Genomic DNA, 17,755 nt, shown 5'->3' with positions numbered 1-17,755 from the left:
ATAATCCGAGTATAGTGTTTCCGTGCTTTACAATTGTGTCTATGCTACAATGCTTAGCTGGTTGCCGTGGTAGTTGTCTGTATATACTTTTGATGTTAACCAAATATCTTATCTGATGATGTCTTTGGACAGTGTATTAGTGTGTTTGCGCTCTGTATTCTCTTTTGAAAAACTAGCAACGAAGGTATTCTAGCGAAATGCATGCACACCATAGCTAGTGCTTATACAGTATGTAGTTAATAGGACTTGACGTATACGTATTGTAACAGTGCATATTTTATTCGGTGTAAGTAGTTTCAATCAATTGCTCCATAGTGTTGGGATACAGTAGTAGGGTGATAAACGTAGGTTGAAAGAAGTTGAAGATTTAATATAATATATATATATATATATATATATATATATATCAAAGTATACTGTTATTGAGGAGCCTTTTCATACTTTATTGAAATTACTGCGCATAAACACATCCGTGTAGAGACATCCTAGAAAGTTTGAAAAGCATTAAGGATGTTTTTCATGTACCCTTTAAGGTTCTCTTCTGTTGATATATCGACTGATCTGTAGTAGCAATAACAAGTGAACATCCTTGCGGACAACCCCCACAAGTATATATTTATAGGATGAGTGTAACCTGATGAGGATCAAAAATAGAAGAGAGTGTCCGTATCAAAAGCCAATGTGAAAACAGAAATTTAGGAATAGCCAACACCACATACGACTGTTCGAGTGGGACAACACCAAGATTCACATTATTGTATTGTAAGGCGGAAAAACAGAGTGTTTGGAAACGAATCTATGCGTACGCCTCTCACATACGCTTAAAGTACTGATGAGTATAGACTTAAATTGTCTCAGAATAACCGTCTGTTTTATTGTGTCAGTGGTAGAATTGGGGCCGAAACAACAGATACAATACGCACCAATACTACTGATTGACGCTTTACAGTGTAAAAAGTAGACAAACGAAATACACAGGGAAGAAAGATATCATAGGAGATTCCTCTAATAGAGGTATAGCGATGGGTACACAAAAGCACCAAAGTACTAAGTTGATCTAGTGACTACTATGATAATGCCAAATTCGCTGTCAACTCATCAGTATGCACTAACGAGGAGATGATGGTTAATCGTGCAAGAAGTGAATTGAAGTTTACACTCAGAGGGCGCACAAGAAGGTGGAGGTACTACTAGCCAGGGGAGGTGTGTTTTGATAACAAATACATAGAGAAAGCTATATGAGCTACGCATGGGGGTTCTGCAGCAGCATGTGAGGTAAAGTAACGATGGCAACGATTGCTATGTTGTAAGGAGGTGATTATGACACATCCGGTCCTTCAGTTTATCCGTGCGAGTATAGCGGTACCTGCAAAGCGCTTCCTTGTCGACCATGAGTCTTTGACGTGTGATCACATTACAGTAGGTCTCTCAACACCTTCCCGCTCACGGTCAAACCAGAGTTCATATGTATCATCGCCACTACCATACTCCACATATGGGACTCCCATTGGCATCAAGTGTTTCAAGGATCAACCTTCTGGCCCGACGGTGTAGCAGCCCGCATTACATTGAAATCAGTACTTTTTCATAGTGCGTTTGTCAACCCTCTTTTCTGACATTATAAATACCGACAACAACGGTATTTCAATAAATCATCGTCTACACAAAAAAGGTACCTGCAAAAGGTGCGGAGCTCAGTCCCAAGGTGAAACCTGGGTGTGTAATGCAGACGAGGCACGAACCGGGAGACATGGAGATACTCGGTGTATGTGTAAACTCTTAATGATATCCCATGCAGAAAAAAAGCAGCGAAGCAGCGAGGCTTAGGCAGTGCGCCATGGTTGTGTCGTTGTTTCAATAATTTGACAGTCAAGTAAAGGTTTTTTCCATCACCACTCTTGTCTCTTTCAACAAGAACCGTGATGGCAACAAACCTGGGCGTGTAAGTAGAGCAATGCGCGAACGAGTTACTTCAATCAGTTCCTCACTCGCTCTTTCAAAAGAGTTCTTTTTTCTAACACATACTCCATTGGCAATTCGCTTTCTTTATGAACCCTTGTCGGCGAATCTGCTTCTGACACACGCGGTGTACTATGGAACCTTTGCAGTGTAAGTTTTTCCTCCTACTCTAATCTTTCTCTTTTCCCCCATTCAAAAAAAATAACACCTTTCAAATTTCAATGATCTCCAACTTGTTTTTTTTTTTCGAATGCGTCACCAACGTTTCTTTTAATCATTGTCGTTGATTTTGCGTGTGTAGTAGTAGTAGTAGCGGCGGCGGACGGATATGCGTGACGACTACAGGGTAACTATTCTTTTTCTGTACTTCTTCAACTAGGGTAGCATTCTTCTGGTATTTACGTCTTAATAACTTGATTTTCTACGTGCTTTCGCTGCTGTAGTTGTTAAGATTTATCAGGATTGGTTCGCGGATTGGGCGATGCCTAACCTTTTTCTCTTTTGTCGGAAGGCCTGAAAGAAATTTTGGTTTACCTTGCGAGTGGAAGAGCGAAAGCATGGTAAGTTCGATTGCGCATGCACCTCTCCAGTAAATCGTGACCTGCGCCCACCTCTTGATCCTGTACTCCCTGTGACCGCTTGCTGAGTCCTGGAAATGACTCGATAAACTGACCACCGGCCGCGCATAGACGTTAGGTTCGGGGCACGGGTCGGCAACACGTAGAGACTATGCAGTGGAGCGCGGCCACAACTAAACGCGATGACTGTCAGGGTCATGCCGCCGTAGCAGGCAGCCATACGGGATTGGGCAGTATGGTGAGGTCACGTACACGGATAAGAGGAGGCGTCACAGAGAACGGTTAGTGGCAAAATATACACAAGAAAACGTCTGAAGAGCGAGCGAGGGGATAATTGCATCTATGATAGGTTCTGGAGCCCAGACGAAAGTGGAGGTTCTCCCAGCAATGGGAGGGTAGGGTAGGGGCCGCGACGATCTGTTCTGGAAATACGAAGTGGTGAGTGATTGTTTCAATTGTTGCTTGCTTTTACTAAATACTCCAAGTATGGCTTGCTCTAACTTCTTTCTTTGATAGTCCTTTGGCTTGTCTGCAAATATTGCTTGTATCAACTATATATTGACGGGATGTCCTATTACCTAACGATATATTTTTCATACAAAATAAAAGACCAGGAATCATCCTCGTATCATAATGCTGTTTTTTTGTTGATTTTCTTAATCGTATTATTGAGAGTGTATATTTATACTAGCCACGCGAACACGATATCCTGCCGTCAACACACGACATCGTCTCTCTGAAGGAGCCCTAAGAATTCTTTGCCAAGTAAGACATGTCTTCTTCTCCTACATGGATTAGGAGGAAGTAGATGTCGTTGGTTGAAGCGTACACTATGTACTTACGTAGACAGCTTCTTTGAAAGGATTTAATTATTATTTATATACACATAGGTATCATCATGGACTTCATGGTTATAGATTATGCTTTTGCTGAGCCATTTCCACAATGACAGACAATCTAGTCGCATGAATTCTCGTTTTTGACATGCACGCCAAATTCGGTAACTACTGTAAAAATAGAGTGCACGGGCTCAGTCAACAAGACATGTCCATTTGGTATTTTCTATTTATGCAAACCCTTCAAGCGGGCAGTATTATAAATCACAAGTAGGTATTTCAAGCAACCATTCTTTCATGCTTTTGAAACACTCTCGTCTGGCGAAATCATATTTGATGACATCCCTACTTGATCGCCCACCGGTCGACATACTGTAATGCCTTTAAGTAAGCAAATTTTACGTTGACAATATCTCCTGCCCATTATATTTGACCTTGTACTGATTTCCATTCGGTTCCGATGCATTTTGTTCAACTCTCAGTAACACCATCATAATAATACGATGACCGAAATACGTAGATGCACAGGCTAAGCGGTCTCGAAATTCTTTCCGCCAAATAATAATGTTCTAGGATCTGGAACTCGAACTAGGTACGTATATGTGTTTTATAACATATCCTTCGTACTGTAACTTGCATAAGATGAACTTGTTCGTTCATCGGTAGTTCTACTCATAATTCAACTGTGATATATGCCTCGTTGGAGATGCGCATTTTTTGTATCCAGCCGATATAAACAAAAGGTATCAAAGGTATATCTGTGTATGACAATAATGATATTGTTGTCCTGTGCTCACTTTGTGACACTACTGTAGATTGTCACTGGCAGTGCTCGTAAAAATAACATGTATACGTCTACTTTCTATCCTGTGATTTCTCAGTGTGGCTCCTTGATACACCATCAGGATTATATAGATAACCGGTAATATGGTTTCTAGCAGCAGCTCCGGTTCATAACGGCAAATTGTACATCTGCTGAAGAACGCCTTCAAATCGACGATTCAGTCTTTTGAGGGACACTTTCTCGTTCTCGCGGGGGGTTTCGTACTGTCTCGACTGGAATATAATCTTGTGATTGCCGTGCTGTGGTCTATGTGCTTTGAATTACTTTGCTTTGCCAGTATTTCCGTCGATGACCATTTCTTCAGACTGACTCCAGGAATACGACAGTGCACAGTATCCCTCGCTTACTGAGGAGCCTGTCTGACACCGTCTTCATATCGAATGTGCGAACGAGCCAAGCTGAGGTAAGTGCTGGTGTCGTCTGGTAACGAGTGTTAGAACCTCTGCGGTGGGAGAACATGAGGACCCAGTGAATCCAAGTCAAGTTGAATGGCCATGCGGATATTTTTCGTATCTTCAATGCCTGGTTTTATACTTGATACATATAATTCTGGGTATCGTAAGCCGATCCCATATATCTCAATCTCTTTACACAGAATATGTCGTTGTACTACCGGGCTTTCAGACTAACGATAGTGGTGTCAGAATGACGTGCTTTGTCAGAGTGCGATAATTAATAAAGTAAGTAGAATGCAAAGCTGCCCGGTAGCTATACAGCCAATGATAATAATGATAGACGGGGATTCGGGAAGAAAAGCAAAGTAATATGGAAAAGGGACTCTACTTTTTACTCGGAATGTAACGCTGACGCTGATGTACGACGTACAGGAACGCTTGTGTCTGCGTTGAAGCGGTACGATGTACATTATATATAAAGGGCTATAAAGAGATGATATTCTAACATTTTGCAATGTCTCTTCTTTTTTTCTGAAAGATAGACACGCTGATTGGGTTGGGCAAACTTATGCGCTAATTGAGCGCAATATTAAAATTGCTATTACACCTATGCACACATTGTTAACTATGCAGTTTATCGCTAAGTGCAGATGCGAACTTAGGCGATACAATATAGAAGAATTGCAGCAATGAGGAAGAAATGTTCGAACGGTGTGTTTAATCAGAAAAATGTCGATGAACGTTACTGATATTGGGATGGACGGTTGTTGAGTGGGGAAAAAAGAGGTTGGATGGGTACGTAAAGGATACATGGCAACATTTGTGTGAAATATTTTATCGTCGACGGTGATGTCGTCTCTCTCTGTTTCGATCACGATCCCTTTCACGCTCACGGTGATCTCGTTCGCCTCTGTCTCGTTCGCTTCGTTCAGCTCTTTCTGTTCTTTCTGCACGTTCTCCTCGATCACGTTCACGATTGTGTCGCTCGTCTCGTCTGCCTTCTCGTGAGCCTCTGTCCTCCCTAAAAGAAAATTGATAGATGATGAATATCACCACGTAAAAAAGTTCACACAACTGTGCCATTTCTTTTATTCTTTACCTATGACGCTTATCAGTACGGTCTCGTTCGCGATCTTCATCAGTGCGTTCACGCTTTCGTGTTTGGCTACCATTGCTGGTTCCTCCAGTTGCTGATGTCCGTACTTCTCGGGTTGATGGTGACTCTTTCGTTGTTGCTGTTGTTGCTGTTGCTGCTGTTGTTGTTAAGCGTGAAGAAGTGTCTCGAGCAGCCTCACGGATGGCTTCACGAGCTGGATCCCGTACACGTCCTGACTCGCGCGGTGATTCTCGAGCTGAAGAGCGTCCTCCTGTATCTCTTGGTATGTCTCGTGCATATTCCCTCGTAGACGATGGTAGACCTCCTCCTCGTTCTGCAGACTCTCTTCCTGCTTCCCGTTGATTTGATTCGCGAGTGGCCGATGACAATAACGCTTTTTCTTTGGACCTACTGCGATGACGGCTATCACTGGAATCGCGCTTAGGACGTTCCTCGTCTTCGTGTCGAACACGCTTGGAGGAGGCGTTGTTGTTATTGCTATGGTGTGAAGGTGATGCTAGTTCTTCGCGGGAACGCTTGCGTTCGTTAGGTGTTGATGACAACTCGTGCTTATCATCGCGCCGTGGGCTTGCTGACTTGGCAGGAGTGTTAGCACCACTATTTAGGCCTCGGTCGTTACGGTCGTTACGCTCCGTGCGCTCTGTGCGTTCGCCTCGTTCGCCTCGTTCGCCTCGTTCTGTTCGTTCTGTTCGTTCTGTTCGTTCTGTTCGTTCGGTACGTACGCTACGTTGTGTAGGTTCAGGTTCAGGTTCTTCGATACCAAGGAACTTGTTCTTTGTCTTCCAACAAGATTTGCTCTTCTCCACTAAGCCCAGATAACTACATATACAGTATACACTAGTGTTACTCATAAAAGTGACACAGCATTGGTAGCAAGATATGTATATATACTGTACCTTCTAGCGAGGACCTTCAGATGATCCATTCTGTCTCGATTTGCAAGCTCGTCAGTCGCCTTGACAATCACTTGGCCGTGCTCACGTATGATCGGGAAGTGTGGAATAAATTGCTTCAGGATCAGGAAAGCGTTTCGGATCTGGTGCGGTTCACCGGAAAGAAGGGCTTGTTCTATGGCAAGACTGGTTTTCAAATGCCACTTGTGTGTAACACGCTTGAATTCAAGGAAACTTAGCAAATCCTCGCTAGCCACTTCGCCCTGAGCTGTTGATTGTACGTTCCACTTCTTTTGGAAGCCAATAAGACTGTCCCCATGCGCTCCTGCAAGATATACCTGTTCATCTTGATGCCACTCTGACATTTTGGCAAATATACGGTAGATGAATCGAGCATGGATAGTCGTTTCGTATTCGGTGAATGACATGAGAGCTGTGGGTAGGTTTTCAGATAACACCTTGTCGAGCATCGTCAAGCTGGAGAAATTGCGGACGCCCAAACGGTGCATGAGCAAAACGAACTCGGCACAGAAAACGGCGTCGACTTCTGAGGCAATACTTCGGGGCAACAGACAGTGCTGGATGATACTAGATATCAAGGGCAGGCGATCAACGGTCGTTGGGAACCAGCGTGCTTGTGACGCTTGAAGCATACGCATCACCTTTTCGACGTGGGCCTTGTGTCGCGGTAAATCTTCCAGCAGGTTAGCCAAAGTATTTTGTGCTTGCTTTTCGATTTTATTGACCACGGCATCTCGATTGCTCATGCACAGTGAGGAGCGAGGATCACGGCAAGCAGCGATTATATCTCGTTGTTTTCTAATTAAGACCTCGTAGTTCGCTTCTGGTACAACAATGTCATACAAGTTCAGTTGCCAAAACACTGCGTAGAATTCTGCGGTGATCGTGTTGAGAATGTTGCTGCCAGAGACAATCTGCGGTATCTGCTCAATCAATGATCGGAAAGCGGGATGGGGCTCGTCGGAATTGTCGTCGAAATCAGTAGTTTGAAGTAGGTGTCTTGTCTTTGGTCGGACCAGTTGCATGATCAGGTATTCAGGCAAGTTATAAGCAGCTGCAAGTGTGTTTGCATCAGGCATCAAATTCGAGTACTCATCAGCATCGAAAACGGTCGCAAAAAGTTCGAAAAACTGGTTGATTGTTTGATGGATAAGGTCGGTCTTGGCCCCTAAAGCGATTGTCGAAAGCTCTGTCTGTTGCAAGCAAGACTCCTTTAACCGGTGGAGCAAGACGATGAATTCCAATGCCATGTTGTTTTGTTGAAGCGTTCGATTAAGGCGCTGGAGAACACGTTTGCCAGCGCGTCGATTGTCAGGAGATACTGCTTGAAATGCTTCCGCTTTGACAACTTCACTACAGGATGCCGCATTGATCTGGTCGTCCGTCATTGTACTGCCGATGATTTCGATACCACACACCTTGGTTACAAACTCGTTAAAGAGTACGAGATCTTCCATGGCGTCTTCCTGGCGCAAACGGAATTTCATGTAACGAAGCAAAGGAGTTGGGTCGATGCCTTGTTTCTTGTACAGCATACCGGTGAAAACGGAGAGTGCTATAGAGAAGTACATTAGTAAACGTCGTTCAAAAGGACAAATGTTCTGTATTAAGCGCGTAGGAAAAGTATCAGCTTACCGCGCAGCCACGTAGTTGTCATGCCATCTTCCTTCATCTTGGACTTCTTCATGCGGCCTGCTCCTTGAGAGCCCGTCCATTTCTCCGTCATCAAATAGCCCAAGACATCGTAAGCAAGATCACCCATGTATCGGCAAGCATCAGCCATGTAAGGGGCCATATTGTCAAAGGACTGGATTTGGTCAAGCATGACATTGAAAACGATCATCGGATTGGAGTTGGTGAGTTTGCCTAGATCGCGACCACACTGCCGAACATCGTTCTTGGACACACGCCTGTTGTCATGAGAAAATTAAAATGAGTATTCCCTTATCCTTTCTCATGTTATAGCTGCGGCTAAGATAGCATATAAACTTACTGCATAACACTTTTCACAGCCCGTTCTGTGCGTGCCTTCAGTAACTTGCATTCGATCGATCGTTTGTAAAATTCGTTGCCCCATTCACCGTACAGTTGGCATCTTGATAAACGTATTTCAGTTGGTTTCTTTGCACTCGTCAAGTCAGCATTAAAATAACCGAGAAAATACGATACCTTTCTTGATACGACAGCAACACCAAGAGTTCCCAGACCATTGCCTTGATACCTGGGTTACTTCCACTGAATGAAGCGGCTGGCAACAGAAACTCGCGGATCACAGCAAGGCAGTATTTGTTACTGTCTGGTAACTCTGCTTGGCGGTCCAATAAGCTTCGAATGACGACTTGAAGCTTTTGCATGAGCCTGGGAGCAAGGTACATCTTGTAACCGGCCAGGCGCATGACAGGCGCGAACACGTTCAAAATATCTTCGATCGATTCGCAGCGCGGTAGATCTTGTTTCCAATTTTGATAAAAAAAGCAGAAGCGCTGCTTCTTGCAAGTATCATGGGTGCCATCCTTCATATAGTCCGTCACCAAGACGCGTTCCATTTTTGGTATTTTGTCGCGGCCACCAAATTCGCTCACAAGCCTTGAGTCCTCGGCACGTTGCTCGAGAAGGGTATAGCGATCTCGGACTTCTTCGGGGACGTAGTTCTCAAAAGCAGGCTGCAGGATCACATCGCATAAGCGGTAGACGTAATAGGCAATTTCAGGGTGCATATCGATGAGCTTATCGTATTTCTCAAAGATCAACATTGCGTGGTGAATGTCGCCGATTGCGAGCAGCGCCTTCGTAAGCTCCACAACGTCGTTGTTAGAGTATTTTGTTTTGCTATCACCGCCGTTAATATCTTCTTCTTTGGCCTTAGGTCGCGCGGTTCGTTCAGTTGTACCATCCTCGCCAAGGGCGCCAAATTGAGCAAGCAAACCTCCCGTGTTCGTGGTGATCTCCTTGTTCATGTGGTCCATATATTTCTTTTTAGCGGCCTCCATATCATCAACGAAGGGATGCAGATATGGCAGCAAATCATGGAGCTGGACAAGGCCACACTTAATCAATAGGGCGCATCCATAGTAGAGCTCCGGAGGAGAGTTTGTCATTTCGTACTTCTGATAGTACTCAAACTTGTAACCTAAGAGATGCGCCATGATGGGACTACCGCGGTTGCTGTTCGATTCGTCGACCCATTTTGACTCTTTGAAAAGCGCGATCCAGAATATAAAGTTACGGAGAAGTTCCTTGATAAAGAAGTCCAATAAGACATCCAGCACACGATTCGGATCGAGGTGGAAGATGCCTGGAAGAAGAGGAGGAACACGACGACGCGTCTCGGTATTAGCATAACGTTGTGTCGGTCAAAAAGCAACAAGAGTGGAAGCATCATCTTGATAGGAGAAAAGTTGTAGAGAGAAAGGTGGCCGTACCGATATGGGATGAAACAGTTTTTAGAAAACTGGGTATACGATCAAGTGGTGTAGGCGGTGCTTGGCCGTATTCGTCATACGGGAGGTCGATGCTGCCAACAATGAGGTCGTTGACCAGCGCCGTGTAGCCGACATTGTCTTCTCGAAACAAATTAAATTTGTTTTGTTTGTAGCTATTTGGGTAAATCGTCAGTACGCCAGCGCCTGAGAACCGCAGTTGCGACGGTAATAATAAAAACAAGGAACTTACAGCATTGACGTGTTTAATCGTACAAGACGGCGATCAAACATGCTTTTACTTGGAATCAAGCCGGTGTCTTCCAAAAGTTGACTTGAAAAGTTTATTTTACAGTCGGCAATGGTGAAAATCGAGTGATCCTACATTATACACAATAATAAAAACATTAATCGTTAAAATCAGTATTGAATTCACAGAAACTTGAATGAACATAGCCACTTTTGGATATATATGAGAACTTACCACGGCACCCTTGACCATTGCAATAAGGTTGGCTTTCTTTTTAGCCACCTTTTCTGCTGCCTCGCCTTCCGACTTCATTTCAAGCAAACCTTCGAGATTGGCGTCCTTGGATTTGTGAGAATTAATAAACAGCATGCGAACGTTAATGTTGTGTGCTTTGAATTCGCCGGTCTCGTCTTTAATAATGGCGCCCATGAGCTGAAGGAAGCTGTCCACAGGGCGTTTGCCAATATATGCCTCATTCGTAGCCCGTGAGATTAGCCGTCGCAAAGGATTGCTTGCGAGAAGAACGTAGCTTGGAGCTAACGAACGTGCGTGATCAATCTCTTCTTGTATTTCCATGGGCTGTAGGAAGAAAAGGAAAGAAAGTGTTGGCGAAATTCAATCAAGCCAGCTGCCATTTCTTTATGTTTCGCGCGCCGCAGCGGCCGCGCAGTCTTATGACACTAATACTAAGCAATCTCCACTCTCAATATATATTTTATACGGTTTATTTTTGATATAATGCTGTACAAATATATATATGCTACATGACGATAATATGAAGGGTGAGGAAAAAGTACAAGTGGATGATGTGTGTGTTATGTTTGCTCTTAGCAGTAGTAGTGGTAGTTAGATTTTGACAATGAAACTGTGGGTCATTCTGAATTTAAGTATAATCAAAAAGAAGCCTCCAACGATATATGTCACGCCACAAAATATCTTGTATGTCAAGTATGGCTCAACAAGGACCTGACTTTCAATGGCAGAAGCAATACTGGGACCAAATACCTAGGAACGTAGTAATAAATATTTAAAACCTGGGGAAAACTCGATTGTGCCAAGTAGCTGATGGTGAAGTGGAGTAGCATCTGATTTCACTACTTACGCTGACCATATTGGAAAGCAACAAAATGGATAAACCTGTGGGAAACCGTTCGATTCCGAGGATAGTAGCAGTGATAGGTGAGACTGCATGTTGATCATTCATTAGTATATTTTCATTGAAGGCGAAGAAGATAAATGCATTTCACTGTAGTAGCAATGAATTATACTTACGTAAAGCAACATAGGAGCTGCAAACAAGACCAAAAACGGCTGCGAATGCCATAAGTGTTCCATAATCGTATGCATACACCCAAATTGTCAGCGAGCTGGCTCCGCTTATCATTGTAAAGAGAATGTTGGCGTTCAAGCGCCCTATGTGGTCACCAATATACCTACACATGTCCACTTGTCAGATGCATCGCTCATACACCTACCTAAAAATGCTAAAGGTAGTCTAGGGAAAGAGATAGTACATAAATAAAACTTACCCTACGCCAACACGTCCGATGCAGTTACCAGCAGACATGACTGCAACAAGAGCTGTACCATCGGCGCTGGACAGCCCGATATGTCTTGCATATGCTAAATCACAACAATTTTCATAGGATTGATTAGTCACGATCTGATACGTAAGCACATAATGACAATCTAGTAACTTACAAGGAAGGAAGAAGAAAGGTACGAAAAATCCCATGAGGGAAATCATGGAACCGATCATCCATAGGAGGTAGTTGAGATCTCTAAGCACGCTAAAATTGAATATCTCTCCCAAAGCCGGCTGGTATGGCGCTGGCTCCTCTTGCTTTACTTCTTCTTTACTAGCCTTGTATTTCTTGTGTCGAGGGTACTTTTCTTTGACAAGCATACAAGTGATTGTATTCAATACTAAACACAGAAATCCCATTATTCGGTAAGTCCTATTGCATACGACATTTAGTAACATCTTAAATTTACATGGTATTGAACGCTACTCTGTACTAGTAATTATGTGATTAAGCTGCACATAAAGAAGGATATACTGATATTACCATGAAGCACCTAGTTTGTTGTTGAGAACAGTCATTAAAAACGGTAATACTAGCCCGCCAACGCCAGACCCGGAGGATACCACACCGAGGCTTAATCCTCTTCGTCGGTTAAACCACTGAGCAGGCACAGACATGGCCGCCTGTAGTGTTTAAAGTAGGGAACAGTTATCAATAAACCAGAATACATAGCAATGATTTTCATGGGCCTAAACAAAATCTACATTTCAATTTCTCATTACTTACCACATACAGAAAGGAAGCGCCTGATCCAAAAAGCACACCTTGTGTTAGATACAAGTGCCATATCTGATAAATATGATATAGTGAGTGGATATGCAGCAGCAGCCAAAACAGCCTACGAACAATATGCGCATTATGTGCTTTTTCGCTCTGTCAGTTTGAAAAATGTTTTACCTTTGTGGTGAATCCAGCCATTTCTAACCCGAGAACACCCAAGAACGACCCAAGAATAAGGACGGATCGGATCCCGTAGCGAGCTGAGATGATTTGAAAGACAGGGCCCATCACGTCGACCATGAGTTCCATAATGGTGCCTGCAAAACTAAGTTGGAGCTGTGCATCGGGTACATCGTAAAATACTTTACGCTCAAAATATTCTTGCATAATACCCCTAGATAATAATATCGGCAAATGTAATAAGTAAAGATTTCCCATTGTTTCTGAGGTCTTTAACGCAGAAAATAACAGTGTAGGTACTCACCAACTAGAAGAGGTTCCAAACGAAGTGAATTGACCGAGGAAAGCGCCTGCAACCACTAACCAGCCTAGACCGCCATCAGGACCATCATCATACCCGTCGTTAGTGTCCCATTTTGGCTTGGTAACTTGGTCAACTGGCGTCGTAACTGTTTGTTTTATTAGAGAATATGATTTATTACGATTCACGAATAGTTTTCATACAGAAACGTGTCAACTGATTGCTTTAACTACCAGATACTGTCTCGGTAGGTGACGACGAAACTATAGATGCAGCAGTAATGGATGACCTCCGATCAAACTCAATAATGGTTCCGGCAATTGTTGTTGTTGTAGCCATAAAATAGATAAAAATTAAGACGGTTGGGGTATAGGTGCTATGTATGAATAGGTGGCAATAGTTATTGACGTTATCAGTAGGTAATCATATGCGCGTCGTCATGGAGCCTTTTAGAATTTGCTTTTATACGGCTCAAGAAAAAAAAATTGCCCCGTCAATGCCATCGCCATTGGTTCCTCATTTTTACTTCCTTTATTGGATATCATTTAGCAAGCTGTTTCTCGGTGTGTAGAAGTCGCGAACGTGCTGTCAGTATAGATGGTTGTTGTGTTTTGCGTTCTGGATGTGCCATAAATGGCTCGGATAAATATAAGGTAGCTGGTAATTGGGGCCAAGGCATGAATGTACAGTAAAAGGATTATTGATGATAGGATTTACAGTTAATGAATGTGTATGTTATTTCTAAAGGAGTTACCCACATGTTGTTTTTTGTTTCGCATTTTTTCGGCACAATGATAAACTTTGAATGGTGTCTCCGTTTTCGGCGATTCCGCTTTCATATTCACTCTTTTTTGATCGTCAAGTGGCTCAATAACAACTCATCCGGTGTATACTTTCTTATAGTCATCCTCTCAAGAAAACAACAATTGAGTTCTCGGTTTGGCATCGTGCCATTTCATAATAATCCACCAAAGTAAACTTGAAATAATCTCTGTGTCTTGCTTTCATGATAATGTTCTAAGTTAAGGAAAACAAGGGCTGGACCTTTCTGGTATAATAAGTGGAGAACGGAACGAAAAGAAAGACCATTGTTGTACCACTTAGCAGACACATTGAATGGTTCAGCTGACTTTGTTGAGTTCCTTGAAATGGCAACTTTTGTTTTTTTTGCAAACCACGCATGATTTTCCAACCACGCTAGATAGCGCACGCCCTCAAAAATAAATTAAGCTTTTTCCGATCACGAACGAAGATCACTTTCGTTAACTTAAAAAAAAGCTTCTGTTACTGCTACTGACAAGGACTATAATTACCGCCGCTTGTAGCTTAGGTTTCATATTTTAAACTATATACTCAAACTATCTTGTAATGGTATGTCATTGATGTATAACGTCTTCTATACACTGCCTGAGCTTCAGCCTCATATATGAAAGACATTCCTCAGTGTGATAGTTAATAATGGAGGTTAAGCAAGTCATTATATCTAGAAGATCCGGTTGTACGACATACGACATCAAAAAATAGAATCATCGTGGAATCTTGATCCTTAAAATGAACACGCAAATCATTCATTCGCTGTAATGTTTCCGAAGGAAAACGGAGTTGCTGGATGTAACGGTGATTCCGTTCTCACTCCGTTCCTCTTCCTTGCCATTACCATGGATTGGTTAACTGTTTTCATTAAGGTATCATAAGCGTTTGCGTATAAAACTACGGAGTTGCGCACCTACAAATGATTTCGTTTTATAATGGTAGATGTACCTAGCATTATAAACCTGCTCAACGGAGACAACACCTTTTGTATAAATAGGGGGTGAAGACGACGCGAGAACGAGTATGACATTAGAGCACCAATGATTTTTCTTTTTGCAAATATATGCTATATTTGGACAGTGCCCAAACACAGCATATGGCACTTCAAAATGTTTGGTATCATCATTCAGAGTTTTACCAACGCAGTGCAACTTCCAAATATTCCTAACATGAATTCAAAGGCAAGAACTCTTTCTTGATACGTCTAAAGGGACGTTGACTTCCATTATGCTTCTGTGATTATTCCCTAATACGTACTGTACGTACACATTTATCTCAATGTGCTTAACAATATGATTACACCTTCTCTTCTGCTTTGGCTAGGCCACCGTCTTATAAGACTTATCATATCAATACAACGAAGTGTTGTCGTCCAGTAATCCCCTTATGTTATATCGTTAAAGCTTGACTGCTTCTCTAGTGTTGATGAAAGTCCGAGCCATGTTAAAGGATCAATAATAGCCGTATGTATTTGGAAAGAAATGTAATACAAAAGTTATAGCATAGATGATGTACGAGCTTATTCACGATGGATTCAAGAAGTTACGGCATTAACAACACATGACAATCAGTGTCTCGCGTGTTTATCATCTACTGGGTACTTACATTATATCTGTAATCTACAACCGACAGTCCTATGTTAGAGCTTTGCGGTCAAAGTACTCATCATTGATCTTGAGGACGGCTAAAATGAGAGGATTGAATATTGGCGTGACACCACTGCGAATTATATATGTCGAGCAAGGTTTGATATTGTTATTATCAACTACAAAATATTTTGGAAAGCTTTTAAGAATTTAAGGCTTCAAAAAGCATCAGATTACAACCTCTAATTCCGATGTACTTTTGCTGTAGTTCAGCATCACCATTTTGCTTTTCTTCAACGTCCTTGTATTTCTTGTGGCGAGAATATACTGTGATGCAAGTGACGACGTACATTCCAAGACAGATGAAACCGAAAATGCGATACGTCTCAATATACGTGTGTTTGTGAAATATCATGGTAAGCCAAAACAATGTTGTCACAACTTTCAAGTGTTGACAGACTCGTACAGCCAGGGCGAGAAATGATGAATAATTCATGTACGAAGAGCCGCCAAACTTGTTGTTAAGAGATGTCGTCGCAAATGGAAGCATTGAAACACCCATTACGGTAATACCAAGACAGAGACAGAGACAGAGACCAATACATAAAGCAGGGACAAACACCGTTGCCTGAGTAATCAACTCACTGTAGTTTTTTAAAATTAGGAGGCGTTATGAAATGAATACAATGAACACCCCTCAAATTTCAAACATTAAGTTCCCTTTTTTTCGTTCGTGAAAGTTAACGTATACCAGGAAAAACTCACTCCGCGGACATTCCTTTATCCATGCACATTTTGGTGTTACACGAATTTCCAACTCTCATGAATTTGCCACTTAATATATCGATCACGCGCCTACCAAGCCGTTTCAAAAAAATCGCGGAAACCCGATTTCGGAAATTAATTTCTCCGGTCGGTTAATCATGTAACCGAACCAAAATCCGTTTTTCAGAATACAATGCTAATCAAGCTCTGATTGATAAATAACTATGAAATTACTATTACTATGTCCGCACGCACACTATATAAAATAGCACGCTATGTACTGTAGCCTTTTCTGTTATATTATCTCAACTTCTTTATCTGCATCATGTATAAAATGTTGTTTTTTTCATGGAGCCTTCCATCCCTGGACAGTTAGCATCAATCTCTTGCAGTGTCCATGCTGATATCTTCTCTGTATCTGTCTAATTTCGTAACATGACATGTGCAACTCCTGATATAAGCACTTTTGATCTTGTGATCAAGGTAGAGAAATTTAGTAAGCTATGTAAATATGTTGAGATAGATGGATGAATAATAAAAGAGAAATCTAAGGTCGAGATAAATGGAAACTATAATGGAATCTAGAGATAGCGAGTGAATGGGTGGTCGTCACGCCACGTTCTTTGTCTTGTTCGTCTGCTCGATACCGGCCGACTACTGTCAAATATTTGTCGATTCTATCGGTACGAGTGCGTTTGCGGTCGACTACCTCGCGCTGTCGTCTTCTAAGGATCGTACGATAATTATTGATTCCTGCATTCAACTCATGAAGAGTATCGGCAATCCCTTGCTCCGCATCACGCTGGCTCGCCCAATCATGGTCGTCTTCCTCAGGCAGGGGTGGTTGTAGTTGTGGTTGTGGTTGCGATTGCTGTTGTTGTTGCGGTTGGCGCAGTCGACGTGGATTCAATAAAGGTTCATCTTCTGAGTCAGAAGAACTGACTACATCAGACGAGGTAGGACGAAGAGTTGCCAAGCGTGTGTTGTGCTCTGTATTGTCACGTCTAACTGGCGAAGTACGTACAAGAGAAGACGGAGAAACAGTTGATTGCATAGCTGGCACAGAAGACGTAGTAGTAGGTGCTGGCACTGATGCTGATGGCGGATGTGATGGTGGTGGAAGGATAGCGTCAGGAATTTCCACTGAACCATAAGATAATAACGAGGCTACAAATAGCTAAATACGATATTTGTCTCTCATTTGGTGGCAGATTAAAAAAATAAATTTACTTCTTCTATTTGTACAAAAGGCGGTAAAGAACTATAATGAATGTAATACTCGTGTGCTGCAAACGGGCTTGAGAGACAGGGATTGGCGCGGTGATAACGACTGATCAAATGTTTGCAAAGCATAAACCGACTAGCAGCAAAGGACGGACAACCACAAGTCCAGCGGTCCAGCGATACATGGTGGTGTGTGTCCACATTTTGCCGTTGTTGCCCACTACGATCTTTTAGCTTGCGCCATTCACGTGCGAATGCAGCTTCCCAA

The 17,755-nt window shown here is 42.5% G+C and overlaps 3 protein-coding genes across 3 annotated transcripts; all 3 read right to left on the bottom strand.

Moving 5' to 3' along the window:
• Positions 1 to 5,446: 5,446 nt before the first annotated feature.
• Positions 5,447 to 10,888, bottom strand: BDB00DRAFT_877393 (transcription factor/nuclear export subunit protein 2-domain-containing protein; the record flags this gene model as incomplete). Its single annotated transcript, XM_053127610.1, has 9 exons — positions 5,447 to 5,633; positions 5,712 to 6,548; positions 6,626 to 8,198; positions 8,279 to 8,553; positions 8,637 to 8,738; positions 8,813 to 9,938; positions 10,066 to 10,238; positions 10,316 to 10,443; positions 10,547 to 10,888. 9 exons carry the CDS (start codon positions 10,886 to 10,888, stop codon positions 5,447 to 5,449), a joined length of 4,743 nt encoding a protein of 1,580 aa, XP_052974777.1.
• A 270-nt stretch (positions 10,889 to 11,158) lies between these two features.
• On the bottom strand, positions 11,159 to 13,191 carry BDB00DRAFT_772419 (major facilitator superfamily domain-containing protein; the record flags this gene model as incomplete). The annotated part of the gene is made up of 10 exons (XM_053120039.1): positions 11,159 to 11,317; positions 11,415 to 11,497; positions 11,585 to 11,745; positions 11,842 to 11,935; positions 12,014 to 12,118; positions 12,173 to 12,270; positions 12,382 to 12,521; positions 12,625 to 12,687; positions 12,796 to 13,012; positions 13,103 to 13,191. Coding segments are annotated over 10 exons (1,209 nt in total), but the record flags the coding sequence as incomplete, so codon positions are not given.
• Positions 13,192 to 16,810: 3,619 nt separating this feature from the next.
• BDB00DRAFT_791854 (uncharacterized protein) lies at positions 16,811 to 17,317 on the bottom strand (the record flags this gene model as incomplete). The annotated part of the gene is made up of 1 exon (XM_053121066.1): positions 16,811 to 17,317. One exon carries the CDS (start codon positions 17,315 to 17,317, stop codon positions 16,811 to 16,813), a length of 507 nt encoding a protein of 168 aa, XP_052974775.1.
• Between the last annotated feature and the right edge of the window lie 438 nt (positions 17,318 to 17,755).

Source organism: Zychaea mexicana (assembly GCF_025766255.1).
Source record: "Zychaea mexicana strain RSA 1403 chromosome Unknown BDB00scaffold_107, whole genome shotgun sequence".
NCBI lineage: Eukaryota > Fungi > Mucoromycota > Mucoromycetes > Mucorales > Lichtheimiaceae > Zychaea > Zychaea mexicana.
This window is presented reverse-complemented; position numbering and strand designations above follow the sequence as displayed.